This window comes from Vulpes lagopus, chromosome 3 (genome assembly GCF_018345385.1).
Source record: "Vulpes lagopus strain Blue_001 chromosome 3, ASM1834538v1, whole genome shotgun sequence".
Taxonomy (NCBI): domain Eukaryota; kingdom Metazoa; phylum Chordata; class Mammalia; order Carnivora; family Canidae; genus Vulpes; species Vulpes lagopus.
In genome coordinates, this window is record NC_054826.1 from 164,471,153 (window position 1) to 164,492,049 (window position 20,897).

Genomic DNA, 20,897 nt, shown 5'->3' on the forward strand with positions numbered 1-20,897 from the left:
GGACCATTGAACATGCTTCTATTATAGCCTAAAACTTTTCATTCACTCTTTCAAGATGCTCAGAGAACAGACACTTTAAAAATGATAAAGATCTATATTCAAATCTCAGTTGCAAGCCAGCAAGTGGAGAGCATTCCTTGAGACTATTACTTCCACAAACAAAAACAGTATCATCTATATTATTAAAGTATTTGTTACTTAAAATGAAATTTAAAAGTTCATCTCAGTGTCTTAGTGTAGGTGCCCTTCTTTCCTCTTGCTAACGTCCTAATAACGTCTGCTGTTGCCTCCTCCTCTAAAAATCGCTGTTTCAAAACTCATCACTAAGGTCTTCCTGAATAAACTTCCATTTTAATCATCTATTTTTGACCATATTTGGAAACTACTAAAACAATCCCTTCTCAATAACATGTCTATAGCCTAGAAATTGTTCATGTAATGCTTACCTACTGTTCAGTAAGCTTCATAAAAATGGGCAGTAAATTTGTCTTATTCAACACTATACTTTTGAGTAATTACTATAGTGCCTGATTTTACCAGTATTATTTTACTGGTTATTATTAAAAATTTTATTAAATTAAATATTAAAAAATTATTAAAAATTTTACCAGTATTATTTTGGGTGATATTGACTCTAAAATACCAAAATCATCAATTTCTTCTTAAAAATTAGAAAGATATTGGAAAATAAAAAATTGATGTTATCAGAATGAAGTATTACTCATCTTTTGAGGATTTTTGGCTTTAAGAAAACCTTAAACTGACAATCATTTTAAATAAACGGAGTAATTCATTTTTCCTACCTTTAACGTATATATAAAAAACAGATACAGAAACTACAAATCATAAGCACATTCTTAGAATGTCTTCCTAAATAATTAATAATGTAAAATAGTTTCAAATACCTAATAAGCAGAGGTACCGCATCCATCTGTTCAACATAAGGTCCTGAAAGTTATTCTTTTAAGAGTAATGTGCTGCAGAACTACTTTAACACACTTACTAGCTTACAGTAGTTCTTAGAAAAATCAGAGAAATATATGAAATTAGCATATTAAAAAGTTTGTTGAAAGTACGTCATTTTACAAGCCAAGATGCTTACGATAATACTGCTCATAGGGCAGCCCCAGTGGCGCAGCGGGTTAGCGCCGCCTGCAGCCCAGGGCGTGATCCTGGAGACCCTGGATCGAGTCCCATGTCAGGCAGAGTGTTAAACCTAAGAGCATAGTCTTGAAAAATTAGGATAATTAGTAGTACCAATTATTTCACATAAAGAGTAAAATTTTAGCTGATCCTGAGTGTTTGCTTTCTCCTTTTTGTTTAAACTGGAGTTCCTCGGGTGCAGATGAAGATGTGGCAAAGAGCGTTAGGCAGAAGGGAATATTATGAGCAAAAACACGGAGGGGTACGGAAATGTATATTTAGGCAAAAAGTACTGTAGTTAATTATTTTGGAGTGGCAAATGAACAAGCGTGGAAAGATAAACCGGGCTGAATAGTACAGAAACCTGAATGCCATTCTCAGGTTTTATTTACCACGTTCTTAAGGCCAATAAGGGCGCTCCTCAAAGATTAACATGATCCAGACTTGGTTTTTTTGAAAGATATCTTTAGGAATGAGATGCTGGGGAAAGATGGGAAGTAGGAAAAAAAAGAAAAATAGAGGACAACCCTGTAACATTCTGCTATAGACTGAATTTTGTGTCCCTTCCAAAATTCTTATAGGATGATACTGAGGTGGGACCTTTGGGAGGTAATTAGGTCATGAGACTGCAGCTTTCATGGGATTAATGACCTTACGAAAGAGATCTAAACCCCTCATCCATTCCCTGTGAGGACAAAGTGAAAAGTCTTATTAACAAAGGTCCTCAACTAAACACTTATTTTGCCAAGACCTTGATCTTGGACTTCCCAGTCTCCAGACATGAAAAAAATAACTTCTCTTGTCCGTAAGCTACCCAATCTATGGTATTCTATTATAGCAGCCAAGTGGACTAATGCATAGCCTTGTAGGAGTCTATGAAATGACTTGACACTGTCATGAGGTCCATAGGTCAAAATCACTTTAAAAAAAAAAAAACAAGATATCTGCCCTTTTCACCATGTTGACATTTGAATGGTGCAAAAGCAATGGTGGTGTCAAAGGGATAGCATCTTCTTAGCACAAATCAAGGCAGCAGCAACTGAATTGCCCTAGCAGTCGCTGCATTCTTCACTGGCAATTGGAGTATGCCCTTGCAGTAAAAGAAAAAAGAAAAAAAGAAAAAAAAGCCATTTTCACTAAAGAGGTCTTTGATGAAGCAATATAAACCATTTTCTTAAATCTGGTTCTTTGAATACTATTAACACAGTACTACTAAGTAGTAAACATTAAATCTAGTCCCTTAAGCAACACTCTGTACAATGAATGCATAAATCACTTCTCAAATTAAAGCTCAATGGCTGTTGTTATTAAGGAACACAATTGTGTGAGTTGTGAATTTAACTAACTGCTTTTCCCATGTGAAAAGTGAAAGAACACATTTACTGGGAAGAACAAGTACGACAAACTGGCTGTGCAGACTAAGGTACCGGCAGACATTTCCTTGAAAAAAATGCATGAAGCCTATCATCGCAAGAAAAATAAACTTGTTGCCGATGATAAAATCTGAAGTTTCAAGAGAAAATTAAATTTTTGCTAACTCATTTTAGCGCTCTAGTCCCAGTGCCTTCTTCCCATCCTTGGATTTTGGAGCTTTAAAGTGCCAACTGTCTTGTCTGTTCAGGCCATCCCCTTTCTCCATGTATACATATGGGAACCCACACACTAACCTCTGCTAACGGCAGCAGTTACTAAAACACACTTTAGCCAAGTAGAGCTAAGTAGATTAACAGGTAGCAAATTAAGAAGGATGTGAAATATAGAAATTATCTTTGTCTAAGGTATAATTAACTACCAACAACAACCAATCTAACCTGTGCCTAGAAGATGAAGGGGTCCTCCTCCTCCTAGAACGTGATCTTGACCTCGAGTGCCTTCGTTTTTCTTCTTTCTTATCTGGATTTAAAAGAAAGGAATCTGGACTTAGAAGTCATCAGATAGAAAGATTGTGCCCATTTGGGAGTTATTCTAAGAAATTATTATCTTAATTTTCAGATTTTATATATATCATCCTTAAATGTTATGTGATCCTTTTTTCTAGGCGTTCAGTAGGTCCAAATGAGACTTCTGATTTTCAGCTAGCCAAAGGTCCCTTTGACTATTTCATTTGTATCAGACTCGGAAGGCCGTGATGTATTATCCATAAACAATCTAATGAAAAGGATTATCCTCATTCTTTATAGGTTTCTAAATGAGAGTCCCTTTTTCCATTCCCAGGTTCTACTTTCCTAAATATAATTCACCCAGACTACAACTTTACTTTCATCTGTTATGTATTAATAACCTCTCTCCAACCAGCACTTAACTGTAAGATAAATATATTTAATAGATTTAAAATAACCAGAAATACAGGTATTTTTAAATTCTTGCTCCATTAACATGTTCCTTCTTTACCACCTAGGTCTATGCTCCTCTGCTAAGGAAATTCCTGTATATTTATGTTAAAGTGGTTAATACACAGGCTCAATATTTATCCTTCAATTCTCCAGAACGTCAGGACTCATTCACTCTTCGCACTATACTACTCTATGACAGAACTGGGTTTTAGTAAGCTCAGCTCTCTTTCTTAATCTGAGCACCTACTCTACCTCTCCAGTTTTCAATGTATAAGTTTAGAAGGAGACAGACCTAGATGAGTTGACTCCCATTTCCTAGTTTTTAAACAACATAGAAACAATTCCCTTAACTTGAGACTTAAAGCCACTGCATTCTCCATACATGGTCTATAATCAAAGCGAGATTGAGTTTTTCTTTCACACTTAGATCATTTTATTAATATAATTTATTGCAAATGTCAGTATTAATAACAAAAATCTTCAGAGTTATAAGTAAATCACTTTTAGTAATTCCAATTACTAGCTGAGTTTTCAATAAGAACAGAGAGTTGCAGCATGGTGTCCTACTTTGGTGTCACATATATCCAGCCGTCCATCTAAAGCTCCTACTGCTTGCTTGCCTTGTGGCCTTGGACTCACTGATTCTGATGATTTAATAACTGATATAAAGCACTTGGTATTAATTTATCCAACATTACACTTACAATCATCTTCCTAAAACGATATATATCTAAAACCTTGCCATTTATTAAGAAATACGAGTGAAAAATCAGTAAAACGTTATTTAATGGGGGGAAAAATAATCCAGGATGAAACATTCAATCTATATAGGGCAGACGGTAGGATAATCATTTCATCTCAGAAAGACAATCTGTGAAAAATAAGGTATTATATTTTTAGGTATTTGCTTTTCTTTAAACAAATGTCATTAACAGAAGCATTTTTAGAAAGTTCTCTAGGTCAAATAAAAGACTAAAATCAAGGAGGCTATCCCAACAGATGCCAACATAAATCCAGGCTCTAGGATTCAGGAACACAATACTCTTTGAGGGATGGGGTAGGGTGTCTGTCCTGTACATCGTAGGATGTTCAGCTACATCCTGCTCCTCTCCCACTGGAGATGCACTTGGTACAGCCTAACAATTACGTACCTCCAGATATTTTCAAATGTCAGGGTGACATATCCCCTACCCTCACCCAGGAGAGATCACTCTACTACGTCATCTTTTATCACAATTTAGAAAATTAAAAAATGACTACAGTATTACTCAACATTATTCCCAAACTTAAGCAACCATCATTTTCACCAACAATCATATGGTTTAAGATTCAACACAACCACCTAACATATTTTACCTGGTTCTATAGCAGCAGAAATTAGGGACTGTGCTTCTCGTACTCTCTTCATGGCTTCCTCTATTTCTTTACTAGAGGTATCTGATTTCAGACTTGGTGAGACAAGACCAGCAGCTACATGATTCAACCTGAAATAGAACCAAGAACTGAGATCTGAAGTATTTTAAAACACACAACAGTATTACAAATAAATATGTAAATGTTTCATATACCATCATCTTAGTAAGATACTACTTGAAAAAGGGGAGGATTGCATGTTAGTTTAGGTAAAGGTATGTACAGTATAGGATCCTTTCCAATATTTACAATGGCATCTGCATTTTAAAGACCCAGAGACACCTGGAATAAGAGAAAGTACTTATTTAATTTTGCTGAACATCCATTAACTTTCCATTAACACAGGGTGAGAAATGCCAGTACCTGTGAACATACAGATGCCAAAGATTTTTGATTGACAGAACCTTCCTTCATATAATTTATAAACTTTCTAGAACAGCATAATTTTGCTGGGCAAGAGTATTACTTATAAGGCCAGATGGACAGATAACGAGGCAGAGGCCGATGGCACACCAAAGTTACTCATGAAATTGCTGACTGGAAAGATGACCCTTTTAAGGATTTATACGTCTGTGAAAAAATTACAGACGACTGTAGGACAGTTTATTATTTATGGGAGAAAGGGCAATGGAAACAAAAATGGGTACAGAGGGAATTTCAACTGTGCTGGTGTTATATGCTGGTCGGTAAGTACACGCTAAGATTTTACCAGGTAATTTTTAAGAAAAAAGGAACTAAACTACTATAGTGAAATGATTCTGTTCTCCTTCCCCCCATGCTCTCCCACTGATTTATCGTGGATTTTACCAAGCAGGAAAAACATTAAGTTCAATTTTAATATATCAAAAAATTATCAAGTGAAACATCTCAGGACTTTGGTTACATTATCAACTACAGAACCTGACTGTTAACGGCACACAGAGAACTCTTCAAAGCACCTAAAAACAGACGTTGGTATTATGTGACATGTGCTAGTTTTCTGCTCTGGGATAGTGTTTCCTTCACTTGTCTCCCTGACTCCCAGGCTCCGCCTCTCCCATCTTAACCTGAAGGTCTCCTTGTCGTAAGTTCCCACAGCATCTGTGGACTTCTTGCTGGACACAGATACTTTACTGTATTTGAATATGTCTCCCTTTCTGACTAGAGTAAAAATGCTATGAAGGTACAGACTTCTAGTAGGTACTTTGTATGTATACATTTTTCAAGTGAATTAACTAAGGGTAACACTTAGCTCTTTTCCTGTCATCCTGGCAGAAGGTGTTTACAACTGTTCAGAAAGATTCAACTTACACTAAAACAAAACCCTTTATAAATGGGCTTACCTCTCTGAATTTTGCTCCTTGTTTCTAGAAAACAAATTCTGTATTGTATAATTTGAAAGAACTTTTAACTATCTAATATCTTCACCATTCACATACTATATATCCGTAACACCACTGTAAACACAGAAAAAAATCCTTACTTGGGGTCAACAGTACTCATTAGCTTCAGCAACTGATCTGCGGCAAGAGACTGCAAAAACAAAAATATAGCAACGGTGAGAAAACATAAATGATCGCTATTTCATTTTTTCAGTATGTTGAAATGCCTTAAGATAATCTGGGCAACTTACAGAAGTAACATTTTAGGGACATGAAGACCAACGGAAATATAATGCCAGTGAAAACACATATTAAGCTGAGTGCTTTAGCAAGTAAAAATATTATGAAGCTGAAAAGTCTAAATCTTATAAAACAGTTCACCTCTTGCTTATTTTGAGACTTTCTGACGAGCCTGTTAGCTCAGTTTCAAGAAACATGTAAACAAAACTCCAACTGCTTCGGCAGTATAATAAAAGATTTCCACAAGGTCAGGACTTCAGGAAAAAAGTTTCACCAAATTACAATGAGAGAAAACAAAACCTCTCAGAGAGTAAATAACAGGAAAACAAATTATGAACCTTTCATGACTGTTTACTGACTCCAAACATACTGATGTACTCGGCTCCCCATGAAACTACTCTAAACTACATAAAGCAAGAGATTCTTTAATGGTTAAGGGGCTAATAATGCAGTGACCTTTTAAACTTCTCATTAACAACTTTATAAAGTAATAAAAAAATTATTACTATACTACAGTAATCAGTTATCTCCCGTTCTAGAAATGCAAACTTTAACAGTTAATGGAACAAATCCTTTATTTATAAAAATGAGCTCAAAGTTGAAGGGTATGAAGTTATACCTGAGAGTTCAAGTTTGCTCCAGGAAGCCCAAGTGCAGCAAGGGCAGGATCAAGAGTAGGAGCTCCCAAAGCAGCCAATGGAACAGCGCCAATCTGTGAAATTTCAAATTTTATTTACTTAAAATTTAACTTCTATTTCTGATACTGAAGGATCATTGTTTTTCCCTTTAAAGGACCATATAAGAACTAATTTAAGTCTGTAGCTATGTGGGCTGTGTTGCAACTACTCAGCTATGTATGCCAGTGCAGCCTGAAAACAGTCAAAGAAAATACTAATTAATAAGCAAATAGGCACGGTCATGTTCCAATCAAAATTAACAAAAACGAGGGTCTGGCCCAAGGGCTGTACTTTGCCTATTACCCCCTGCAATATACTAGAGCTTCATTTTTCACTCACGACAGCATATTTATCCCTAAAACCAGAAATGAGAAAAAGATACAAGAATTTTACATATTTGTGTGCCAAAAATGATAAACATTTGTTGCTTCTAAGCTCCAAATCCACTGTTCTTTGCCCTGTTTTGTGACAATGAAAGCAGAACCCTTATAAGCATTTCTCCCTCAACAGCTGGCACTGTGTTAAGCTTTATCTGTAGGGGGAGGCAGAAGGAGGACACTGTAGAAGGGGTTTTTCTTCCTGGCTCCTATGTTCACTTTCTGGTTGTAACAGTAACCACAGTGGGAAGCCCAATGGCCTTCACTTCTTTAGTGACCATCGGTACCATCCTCTTGGGCAGCTTCCTACGAGTTCTGTGGGCACCCCAGGGGACTTTGTACTTCCATCCTTTTGAAGGTGGTCTGAAACTTAGCCTGAAAGGGGGAAGAGGTACCCCCTCGTCTGTGTTCCTTCTTCCTCAGCATCCCAAGTACTTCCTCTAACTGTGATTACTGTATTCACTGGGAGTTCTGCGAAGTTACCTCCTGTTACTAGTTAGTAACTCTTTATATTAGCCTTTCCCTATTCATATCACCACATGTTCTTTTTGTCTCCTGCCTGACATAATTCTACTCAGTTAACAGATGCAGACCATGCAAAGTCCTATAGCTTTGGAGGCAGTCTAACTTGCTAAGAACTGTGCTAAAAGCTCTTCTAGTAATATCTAGCAAATAAAAGGTACCAAACTTCCTGTATTTTGTTTATGGAGTACAACTCAAGTAGTGTCACTATAAAAATGTCTACCTTCGTTATTACACAATTTTGTATGTTGAAGGTATCTACAAATTATCCAGATCCTCATTCTGTAAGTAAAAAATGAGGCCTTAAATGACAAAGTTATACTAAAAAAGATGGGAATTCCTGATTTCAACCTTTTTCTGGTACTACATGGTTCACTTAATAGTTAACTGTTCAAATATAACAGTTAATGAAAAATACAAAGGCAAAATGAAAAACAGAAAGTAATGCTGTTATAAAAAATGCTGGTTGAGGCCTGCTGTTCACTATCATCTCTGAAACCACGACTGATCAGTTCTAATCTCTCTGAATGAGAATACATGACATTTAAAGAGCTTTTTAGTTCTCAAACAGTATGCTTTTTATAGTATACTATCAGGGTTATTAGAAGCATTACCTAGCAAAAACGTTCTTCAACTTTATGTCACCTTCCCCATGTTAAAAAAAAAAAATCTGCTTTAAGAATTCATTTTTATTTCAAGCCATGTGCTTAACTCAAACCTCAAGAGCAAAAGATCAAAGGGCATTGAGTGGGGAAATAAAAACACAGTAAGTCCAAATTTCACCTTTATTTTCTTTCTGGGTCCAAATGAACATACTATTTTTAACAGCATGTTCCAGAGAAGTCTCAGGTCTCATGAGATTCCAGCCCTGCCCACAACAGTTCCTTATGGGTTATTTTGAGAGCTAGCGGCAAACCAAATATAGCAGATTTACGATATTCAGAATGCTCTTAAAATGCAAACTTCCAAGAGGTCTCCTTTAGTACTTATGATCATATCTAAGACAGCCTCTTACAATACTAGACACACGTGGAATCACTCTGTGAACTCTAATCATGACCGCACTGAAAAAAAAAAGCTCAGGTATGTTTAGATTTTCCCACAATCCTGCGTTCCTTTCCACCCTTTAGTTCAACAGAACTGGGAGTACCTGGGTAAGTGGGTTGGGGGTAGGCAGGAGTCCACCACCGGGCAGAAGACCTGCCACTGCATTAGCTGGTGCCAACAGAGACAAAGCCTTAGTCTCATCAGGAATAACTCCTGCAGAGAAACATCCTTGCATTAGAACACGCTCTTTTGCAAGACAGAAAACACACAAAAACACCCAGAAAATGTCTCCCTGATACACCACCTGAGTTTGTTGAAAGTACTTATGTTCGCTAAAATATAAAGCTTGACTTCTATGATTATTTATCATTAATTTTATGTCAGAATGAAACTTCAATGTGTGAAAATTTGTTTCCTTTTTCTCTACAAATGGTTAAGTTTCTAGAGTAAAAAAAAAATAGCACAATACACACTACTTTTTTGTTAACACTGCCAAGATTTCATCACCTGTACTCGATTTTTAAGTCATGAACCAAACGTAAGCAAGCACAGTCGGTTCTCCAGGGGTGTGCTCTCAACTTTCAAAAGCTGTTTTATGAACAACGACTCGTGTCGGCTGCTTCACTATAAAGCACACAGAAAAATCAAGATACACAAGACAAAAAAAGTTTGATTTAGGGGTTAATAATATGGTACAGTTACTATGATTTTCTTTTACACCTACCATACAAATTTTGTAAAAATTAAGAGAAGAAAAGTATGTAAAGGAAATATTCTGTTGGAATCAAGCGTAGGGCTTTTGCTGACTCATGAAAATGAATATGAATGTTTCTGAAGGTCTCTGAATACACACACAGGACGTGCGTGTGAAAGTGGGTAAGAAAGAAAGAGAATAGGTAAAACAACATGGCACATTCCTTACCTGTACAGTAAAATGCTTTATGTTCCAACATGTGCCATGCTAACCATACCAAAAATGCTGCTACATAAGTGTCAGTTCAAAAGCTAACTCAGTTCAAAAGCTAACTTAGCCAAACTCCTAAAGCCAAAAACAACATGTATGTCTGTTTTTAAAAGCCTAATCTGTGTATTCAGATAAAATCTAAGGGCCCTAAACAAATATTTATGTAGACAATTTAAATTCTATCCAACAGCAAAAGCCCTATACAGATGGATTAATCTGTTAATGTGCCCAAGCCCCCAAAATGAGAGTTCAATAATACAATTAAACTACATATTTGCAAATACCAGTAGTATTTCTGTAATACATATTAAGAAACTGCATCTCATCATAAAACATACAATATGTACAGGGCACTTAAGAGAAACTGGATAAGCTGCAGAAGAAAACTGTTGGGTGGTATTTTCAGCAGGGCCTGGTATATAGTTCAGGCTGAACCAGGGAAAAGAACTGTAAAACACAACAACAAAAAAGAAAAACCACTGTTAAATAAAGGTAATGGTTCCTTCCACCTATACTGAGAAGTGCCGATAATATAAACAAATGTATACTACACAGCACTGTTATCTTGCTTGTGTCAGAGCTGTCATCAATTTAGATACCAAGAGTTATGGAGGGGTGGGGGGAGAAGATCATTTAGATATAGGGCATTAATGCATCAATATTAACAAACCTACAAAGATTATGGGATAATTTTGCATGCAAAATTATGTCTCAAGAGGATAATATTAAGTATCAACATCTTACTCAAATTAGTGCATTTGCAACATTTCTGGCAAACTAAAATCCTCTTGAATTTATTGTGAGACACCTGATAGAAGATCTGCATCCATTAAAAAAAAAGTCATGCATCTGATCCTCTGATTTAAAAAAGACTATTTAAAAATAAAACTACAATTTAAAAATAGCAATGAGGCCCCTCACCAGTTAATTTTCATGCGTCAAGAGTATTTTTTTTACTGCTGCTTTGATAGAACCATGAAATACTGCATGAATGTGTAGAAATGAAAGAAAAAGAAACAGACAAAAGAAACAAACATTAACCAAGGAACCTAAATAACCCCCAAATCCATTACTATTACGAGTTCCTTCCAAATCCAGCTATCTCAGTTTTACCAATTAAGACTATTCCTTACCGTACACTTTGTGTCTATTGTTCTAAAACACTGACCAAGAGCCAACACCAAAGTGTTAAGAGCTAAAAACTAGGGTGAATGGTGACAAAGGGATTGAGTACATTAGTTATTCAGCGGTGGTAACATTAATACAGCATACCATACCAATAAATCAAATACACCAAAAAACAGATTCTGGAACTTAAATATTTCTGCAATTCTATATACCCTCCTAAATATTTCATTTTCAGAACAGATCTAGAAAGGTTACTACAAGTCTAAAAATACTTTTGAAAGCCAGTTATATGATATACTGTATTATGTTCAGGACTCGGGAACTATGATACTTAGCCAGTAAGAATTCTTTAAATTTAAAGTCTAAGTTTTGCACATTACTCACATGATTTGAACTTTTTTTCAAAAACTGTATTTTACTTATCCTAAGTTTGAATTCTGTAAATTTTCTCTTGGTGATACGTCTTATCCTACAACAGGCACACTGATATAAAAGAAATTGCTTAATCAAAACACACTAACTCAAACGCTTATCAGCACATATATTTTAAAACCTTAAAACAGGGCTCACACACTTTAATATCATGGAGATAGATGTACTACTATTACATAGCATGCCTTACTTATAAACCCATCTATGAATGCAATTTAATTTCTTAGAAAACCACAAAGGCAATTTTTCTAAGTTTTAAGGACTAGACATTTCACAACTTTTACACGGCACGGTGTAAATGTTCACACTGGTATTCAAAGCTCTGAGATAGCATCTAAAGTTAACAACATCGAAATTCTGCTTCCACTGACCAGTTCATTTAAGGGGATAGCATTTAAATTCTGGTCAGCATTACGTTAGTTAGCTTAAAATCCAGTAATTTTATCATATTTCAGTGCTTTCTTTGATCAAAATTTATAGTTACCGAAAAGCAAATAAAGTCGCAGTACACTGGGAACAAACTAATTATAAAATATGTCTCAGAAAATTTTACAAAATGGAATTAATATAGTGCTGTCTTGTCACAGTGGCTTTTTTAGATCCAAAAACCCTGCTCATTATTTTTCTGTCAAATTACTTTAACAGCCTAAAATGTAAAAAGAGAGAAAATGTAGTTAACAAATGGTTACACCAGGAAAACACTTGGGGGACTTGAGTGCTTGCTGGCCTTTAGTTAATGTCTAGAATCCCCTGTAGCTGCAGAGGACCCACTGTTTTTCAGTCATCTGGAAGAGTTTTGCATTTGCCTTCTCCACTACAAAAATCACACACACAAATAACAGAGAGAAGAATTTATTATTTAGAGATATCTAGAAAATATAGCAAGAATGAACAAGAAAATCTGGCATAAAAACAAATTACCCAGTGCCCATCTGGCACCTAAGCTACAGGAAATCTTGAACTTTCATAAAAACCAAAATCATTGCAACCCTTGGTATACTGGAATTCAATGTGGGATATTTTTTTAGTTAATCTGTCAGAGGGAGCACTACATACATAAAACTAACCTAGTCATTTATTCAAAACAGAAATAACATCATGCATTTATTTGAAGGTTTCTATGTAAATTAAATGTGCATGGAATGAACCATTCACCTTCAGGACTTTTTCATAAAACTCAACATTAAATTAACTAAGTAGATACAGCTTAAGAAATTACAATTAGGGATACGGTTTTAACGAACTTAAAATGTTTTAAAAGAATGCAAAAAGTTAAATATAAGAACAGGTCTAATTTTTAGAATTAAAAAAATCTGCAAGTAAAAACACGGACTGCAGTATAACAAGGGTTTCAAAATGTTAATAGCTTAAATTTCTAACATGCTACTAACGCTCACTCTAGAACTATACTGAGGTAGATGGTCATCATAGGATGCCCTCATAGGTAGTTAAACAAAGCACAAACCTTCTGCATATGGTACGACTATCAAAGCTCTGTCAACGAATACAGTGTTTGTCAGATGCTGTGCCACAACTGCTGAGTCCGGATCATGGAACTTAACAAAGCAGACACGGGATGATACTGGCAAAGGTGAATCACTACAAAATAAACAAATAACATAAAAAAAAAAAGAGAAAAAAGAATATCAGCTAGAACACAAACGTATGACTCATAAACATTTGCATTCCAAAAGTAAAACAGGCAGATAAAAATACGTATCACATGTATTTAACTACTTCAAAAAATTTCAAATAAAGTACTGCCCACTGAACTCACAAACTGCATGTGGACAGAAACAATCACTGTTTAAATTTACAGTACATCACATTAAAAACAGTTTGAAACTATAATCTCACAGTTTGAGAAGACCACCAAAGTTCAACATTTTTCCCATAGTACCAATACCAGCTATTTTAAATTGCAAGTAAAATAATTTTGGTTTAGAAAACTTTTCGTTACTGATAACTTTTCAGAGTAAAATAAATAAATAAATAAACAAATAAATAAACACAACTTCCACTTCAGGGACAAAAAAATATTGCGGGAAAGTACACCTACCTACTTGACAATGAGTTTTCTTGACCTGCCTACTAGGTGCTGTCCTCTTCCACCTACAGCATATTATAACTCCGAGGCATTATAAATAATTAAGGCTGTCTTACTCAGATTGCTTTCAGAAAAACAAACAAAAAATGTGTACACACATGGGGCTACATAGTACCCCCTGGTATCATTACACAAAATTCCCCCAGCAAATTGCTTTCTTAGGTAAAACAAGTGCTAAAATGCAACCTACGGCAGGGTAAGAGTGAACAGGATTTTTGTCTTTTTAAAATACAAGGTGTTTCAAATTTCTGCCACAAAACTCTGTGAAAAAAGGGAAAGATCAAATAAAGTTAAGCATTGCTCCCTTAACCCCAAACCAAAAGTTGTTTGAAAAGTAATGGCTTAAAACAGTCATAATCACATCATCCCCGGCTAGACATCAGAACCACGGGGGGGGGGGGGGGAAGCCCCAGGCTCTTCACTCTACGTGAATTAACGTAAGATCTTCTGATGTAGGGAATGCCTCCTCCTCCTTTAATTCTCTGTGACCAATTTAATATGCACCCAGGGTAAAGAACAACTGCGTTATTATAACAACGCAACTGCATCTTAAGACTCAACAATGAAAAAAAATCTTACAATAAGTTGGAATGGTTTTAAAATAGGGCTTATCGCTAGCTCTTCCAAATAAATTAATTTTCATGTGTACATAAAAATGTAATTACATCAGACTTGGTTACCCTGGTATTTCAGAGGTATGTGTTGTTGCAAAGAAAATTCTTCATAATTTGAGCACTAACATGAAGCCATTACATACGTAGCCCAAGCACTCAAACCCATTAGAACTTTCAATAGGTTTCTTGAAAGGCACTGGCCATACACCAATCAGTGATCCAAATCTAGGCTCAAAGCAAAGTTGACAATACTGTATATCCAAATGGAGTTTAAGCCATCTTATTAAAGGAAGCTTACTGCCAAATATTTTCGAAAAGATACAGTGTTTTTTTGTTTTGTTTTAATGTGGATATAGTGTTGTTTTAATGGGAAGCACGACAGGTCTAAAATTTAACAATGTTGCACCCATATATTGGAAAGAATGCCATTTCAGCAGGTTTAGCTATTGCACTTCTCTTTTCTTACATATCCACATTTTTACAAAATTAAAAAGCTCTTTAAAATGATGCTGTCCTTCATTTTTAACACCTAACATGATGGTTTGGGAAGTAATAGACATTTACATTTCTGAAAAAATGATCCCTACCATTTCTTTGACACTCTTGTCATCTGACTAAAAAAGAAAATGACTCTAATATTAAGTTTTTAAAAAATATCAATACAGTGAACAGTTCCTTATAAAATAAAATTAGGAAATACTGCCTACATGTTCAGTGTATTTCCATTAATTTGGCAATTTAAATGATTCGCAATTTTTCTATCCATTCATGTCATGGCAATATTACTGCTATTACTTCCAGCTATTACTTGGTTATATCAAACCCGTAAGTGGTGTGGAAGTAAAAACATGAATAATTAAATACCAAGGAAAAGAGAGTCACCGTAAGACAACCCAGAAAGGCAGATAATTCATTTCTCCTTGCTTCAAACAACCTTGTTTAAAACCATTACTATTTGGACTCAGTTACAGTCTTATATAGTCTCAGAATTTATTAAAAGAAGACACACGCTGATAAGATAGCATGTAAATTTCACTTTCAGACTGATGCATGAAATCAATTTTTCTACCCTAGAATTTTGTTCTAAAAATTTGTTTTCATCTTTTACGTTTAAGAATTAATATAGATGAGGTAGGGCAGTTGATGAGAAGCAAGACAGGACAAAGCCAGCCCTATGTGATGCTTTTGCCCTTAGGTAAAGAGTGGTATACTATTTTTCCCAATCTTTTTATTAAAGTGTCCTCTAAGGATTGTTTCCCAGTCTTCTGGGATGCTCATGGAAAATTCAGGTTTCTGTTTTCCATCAAGCCCAATGAATTTGAGAATCCCTTTACAGGAGGGCTTTGATTCGTAAGATCCACGGTTGATATTTATGCCAACTAAAGCATGAGAGCTTCTGGTTCAGACCACTGATGACACGCTTTCAACTCCCACTGTGATACTGTGTTAACCATTTCTGGGTGGAGAATTTGGGGCTTAAAATTATTAATAAAGGCATCTCCTAAGCCCTCAAAATGGCAGATCTGTGACAAAGGTAACGTTCACCTGAAAATGTGACTCTGTTGACCTTATAGCCCTCTCCTCCATTGAGTTCTTATTCAGTTATAAAGAAATACAGCAAAATGTTGCACTTAATAAAAAGTTCTCAAAGATAATCTTACCCAACTGTAGTTACTTATGAGCATTAAAGTATTTTTGGTGCTCAGTTCCACAGCACATACACTAAAATTGGAATGATAGAGAAGATTCGCATGGCCCTCTGTAAGAATAAGACTCAAATTTGTGATGTGTACCATACTTTTATTTTTTTTCTAAGATAGTTAGTTAGAATGTCCGCAAAACTCTTCCTTAGAAGTTTACTGTATTAGGTTTTATTTTTTTGCTGTGAAAGAACATTTTTTTTTGTTTTCCAGTTGGATGAGTGAGATCAATGTCAGTTTGTTAACAAGTCATCGGTTTCCGTAGACTTGCCTATGCATTCACGGAAAATGAAGTCTTTCGGTCAGTATTAAAAATAATCTATTTTTGGCCACCAAAATAATTACCTAAATAATTGATGTGAACCTTCAGTTAATGCATAACTCTGACATATGCTTCACTGGGATCATTACCCAATAAACACTCCAGTTATATTCTCCAATCTGAAATACACTAAAACCAAACATTGAAAGAATACTCACTGTCAAAAGAATGATTCCACTCATAAGTTGTTTGGCTGAATCAAGGAAATACTTTACCAAGTAGTAAAGGAGAATCACAACACTGGGGTGGAAATATGAATTCTGATTCTATGGTGGTAGAGTGATTTGGGAGTGCAAAACAACGTATGCGAATTTCAGTTCACTTGTTCAAAAAAACAGGTTTAAGATAAAATAGGAAATCATCTAGCATAGACTAGACATTCACACAATGTTGAATTTCTAAAATGCATTTTAGGAACAACTAGAATTAAAGGGAATACTTTCCTTTATAAGAGAGGGAATAAATGAGGGGGAATGCCGACAGAGGCTTTCAAATAGCTGTTAAGGGCTGTCATACTGAAGAGAGGGTGAGAGTATTATTTCTTGTTAAAACATCATTATCACTGGGTGAAATTATAGGCCAGCAATTTTCAGCTTAAAAGAACCAAGAAAGAGAAGGATTCAATAATGAAACAAAGGGAGAAACCTTCGTGAGGAGGTGGACACTGAAATGTCTCCTGTAATCCCAGATCCCACAATCACCACTGCCCCCTCCTCATAGGTATTTATAACGGAAAGCACCATTTCGGTAGGTGTGGGTTAAGGCTGTCCTCTATGTACTTTAAACAATGCTCCATAGGTGATGTTGCTGACCTAAGGGGACACATACTTCAGGAGAGGAAGCTAAACTTAACCTGACAGTTGGTGAGGAGTGCTTTAGAGAAAAACAAGGCAGTTAAATTTAACGGGGGGAGGAAGAGAGGGAGCAGGAGTGTTTTATTTTCATACAGGGTGATCAGGGAAGGTTTCTCTGATTAGGTGACATTTGAATAACAAAAAGCAGCAAGCATGTCAGACATCCATCTAGGTGAGGAGGCCTAAGTGAATATGAATGCCTTTGGTGGAAAAACAAAACACACATACACCCCATAAAAAAAAAGTGGCAAACATATTTATGTTAGAATTTTAAATATTCTGAACCATTTACTCTTATTCTATGAGTAAAAAACTATATTTTTGGAATGATGCACCTTTTTGGAGCACTATTTAGGACTCCACAGCACGTTATCCCCAGCAAGCTAATGCTGAAAAGAGTAATAAGCTTAAAGAAATTGTCCAGAACATTTCCAAGTCATGCAAGTGAGATTAGCAATTAAGACTTACATTAAAAAAAAAAAAAAATCCACGTTAAATGAACAAAAGAAAGACTCTACATCCATCCTATTCAAATCCAGAAGGCCACTGAGGTAGTACTAGCATCTACTATATTGTAACCTTGTACAGTGTCAGATGAGAAATTATTTATATGTGGGAACAAATATAAAGGAGTCAAAGAGCAAAGATGTGTCAATATTTATCTTCTTCCCAATACGGGAAAAGGAGTCCCAAGGCACAGCACCCCAGGTCACGTTATCTGATTCACATCAGTCACCCCCGGTTATGATGGAAATACTCCTTTGACAACAAAGCAAAAAAGCCAAGACTGGTCCATCAGGACTCTAAGACACTGGTCATTCATTCGGTAAAAGAGGAGCCAGGAAACAGCCTATACCTGTGTCACCTTTTCACAAATGCATCCTAAGAAGAGCATCTTCAAAACAAAACATTTTAAAGTCAGGAACTATAACAAGAGTCTTTCTTTGTAACTTGCTGGGCTGGAAAGAATGATTTCATAAATCAATCCGGTATGTCAGATATTTTGAATAATAGCATTATAATAATGACACGTGCCATTCTCATTTTCCGCATTTTCACTGTTAATTTCACAAAAACTTAACAAAGGGCATGTTGTCAGAAAATGGAATAACGGCAAGTATTTTTGTATATTCCTATTATGAAAGCTATTTGTTCTTCCTTACCAAAAGCAGTCAAGTTTCCGTTCAAAACAAAACGTTTGTTCCCAGAATTCTACACTTCCTGAAAATCAGTGAACTCTGAAACCTTTTCTGCATGTATATTCCTCTAAAAATTCAAGACAACATAGTCATCTGAAAACGGGAGGAATCATCTAAAAATACTTTCAGTAGAAAGTGATGAAATACGTAAAGTACTGAGCACTGCAGGAGGATCAGCTTCTACCGGGGGACCACGAATGCGGAGCACAAGCACGCGGGTTCCCGGGTTCCCGGGGAGGGTCCGAGCACGGCGCGCCCGCCGCTGCTCGGCACGTGGGTCCCGGTACTGGTCACCTCTGCTCACGGCTCCGCCTCTCCCCGGCGATTCAGGCACCCACTGCTTGTGCAGGGAGCAGGAGTCCACACAACAGACACAGAGAGCCGTGCTAACTCCAGAATCCACCGTTGTGTAAAGCCCCTCGTCGGAGGCGCGTAAAGGGCAGGGTCCGCCGTTCGGGGCTGAGCCCCTCGGGCCCCGCGCCGGGGGCGGGGGGGCGGGGACGGACGGACGTCGCTACCGGAGCCCCGTAGGGACCGAGGACGCGGCTGCTCCTCAAAGGGCTCCAACACTTGCTTCTGTTCAAAGCAGCCACCGCGCGGCGCCCCGCGGGCCCGGCCCTCCGGAGCCCCGTGCCGCTCCCCCCCCCCCGCCCGGCCCGGCCCGGCCCCCGAGAGCGCAGGCCCGCGCGGCCCGGGCCCCGGAAGGCGGCGGCCAGGCCCGAGCGCTACTCACTCTGGCGGGAAGAGGCGCAGCTCGTCGATCTTGCCCAGGAAGCCGAAGAGGGTCCGCATCTGCTCGGAGCTGGCGCTCGGGGACACGTTGGTCACCTGGATCACCTCGGTGCCGCCGCCGCCGCCGCCCGGCCCGCCGCTGGGGCCCGGGCCCGCCGAGCCGGGCACGACGCTGCTGCTGCTCATGGCGCCGCTCGCCGCCGCGCTCCTGCTTTAACACATCAAACACACAACAAACCGTGAGAGGGGGGGGCCGATCCGCCGCCGGGGCTCGGGCCGTCCGCCGCCGCCGCCGCCGCCGCTCGCCACCCGCCGCCGCTCGCGAAGGGGGAGCGCGCGAGCCCGCCACCGCGAGGAAACAAACGGCCGCCCCCACCTCGCCGGCCACCACCGCCCGGGCGCGCCCCGCGCCCCACAAGGCCGTGCGCGCGCGTCACCGCCGCGGCCCCGCCCCCACGCCGCCGCGCTCCCCGCCGCGGCCCCGCCCCCGCCGCAGCCCCGCCCCCCGCCGCGGCCCCGCCCCCCGCCGCGGCCCCGCGCTCTCCTGCAGAGCGAGCGAGAGGCATCAAGTCCTGAGAACAAGGAGCGCGGGCTCCTCTGCACAAGCTGCGCCGCCGAGCAAGCGCTGCCATCAGAAATGCTGCTTATTTCTTCACGCAAGACCACCCAGGGATCTGTCCAGGGACTAAGGAAATTTCCACCGCAGCTACCAAAATTTTCCTATCCTAAAATGTCATGTCTTTACACACATTTTGGTGACATTACGTTTCTAACCAAACTTGGTCACCGAAACCTTGACGAAGCACTTCTTTTACTGATATACTTAACTAATGCTCAATAAGCAAATGTCAGGGCACAAGCTGACTTCTTAAAAGCACACTTTTCAGTATCTAAATATGTTCAACTATATGATCTGAAATTTCTACGGAAAAACTTGATCTCCATGCATATTCTTGGTTAAAATACTTCTGAAGCTTTGACTATAAAAACAATTGTCTAATTTTTCAAGCCTATTTGAACTCCCGTTTTCATCCAATGTTACCCAAACCCTAGCAGTTTCCCAAACGCGACAAAAATCTCTACTTTAGGGGCACCTGGGTGGCTCAGGGGTTGAGCATCCACCCTCCGCCCAGGTTGTGACCCCGGGGTCCCCACAGGGAGCCTGCTTCTCCCTCTGCCTGTGTCCCTGCCTCTCATGAATAAATACAATAAAAAAGCCCTCTAATTGCACTGTGCCCTTATCCACATCGTTACTGACCTCCCTCACTACCTACCATCCTCCGCAGGCCACGGCCTTCCCTCCCTCCCTGCCACAACTTCTGCGAGCAGAAGCTTCCTCTTCTCCGCTCAACAACAGAAAACACACACTCCTCTACTTATTATAGAGACATGTATCTCCTCCCAAAGTGGTGGAGTTTTCTGGGTCAGTTTAAGATGTAAGCGCAATGTCTGTCACGTAGTAAATGTCCAGTAAAGGTGTTAAACACATGAATAATGAATTAAACACGTGCCTTAATGACAGAGCTATTTATTCTAAGACAATTGTTAAATATTTTACTTGCCCCTCAGTATTTTTGGAGGCTAAAACCTGAGGCCTTACAGACTATTTTTGTTGCTGAATATATCTACGGGATAATGAAGTCAAGGGTGTGATTTCTGAAAGACTAGAACACAAAGTTCCTGAGACCTGGATGGAGAGGCAACCAGCTGGGTGTGCGCACTAGCTAACTCA

The 20,897-nt window shown here is 38.3% G+C and overlaps 1 protein-coding gene and 1 non-coding gene across 16 annotated transcripts in view; one reads left to right on the forward strand and one right to left on the reverse strand.

Moving 5' to 3' along the window:
• SRSF11 (serine and arginine rich splicing factor 11) overlaps positions 1–20,897 on the reverse strand; it is a 41,487-nt gene that overhangs the window by 8,144 nt on the left and 12,446 nt on the right. For 4 of the 15 annotated variants that reach the window (XM_041748039.1, XM_041748038.1, XM_041748050.1 and 1 more), the window contains exons 1-7: positions 19,167–19,535; positions 13,103–13,236; positions 9,217–9,326; positions 7,110–7,202; positions 6,352–6,401; positions 4,833–4,960; positions 2,955–3,036 (exon numbers count right to left, since the gene is read on the reverse strand). In XM_041748039.1, coding sequence (XP_041603973.1) covers positions 2,955–3,036; positions 4,833–4,960; positions 6,352–6,401; positions 7,110–7,202; positions 9,217–9,326; positions 13,103–13,236; positions 19,167–19,351 — 782 coding nt within the window. In that variant the 5' untranslated portion in view covers positions 19,352–19,535. The other 11 variants (XM_041748036.1, XM_041748047.1, XM_041748044.1 and 8 more) reach the window with 11 other exon arrangements.
• Positions 16,057–16,160, forward strand: LOC121488506. The gene has a single exon (XR_005987125.1). It is a non-coding gene; the product is annotated as a U6 spliceosomal RNA (small nuclear RNA).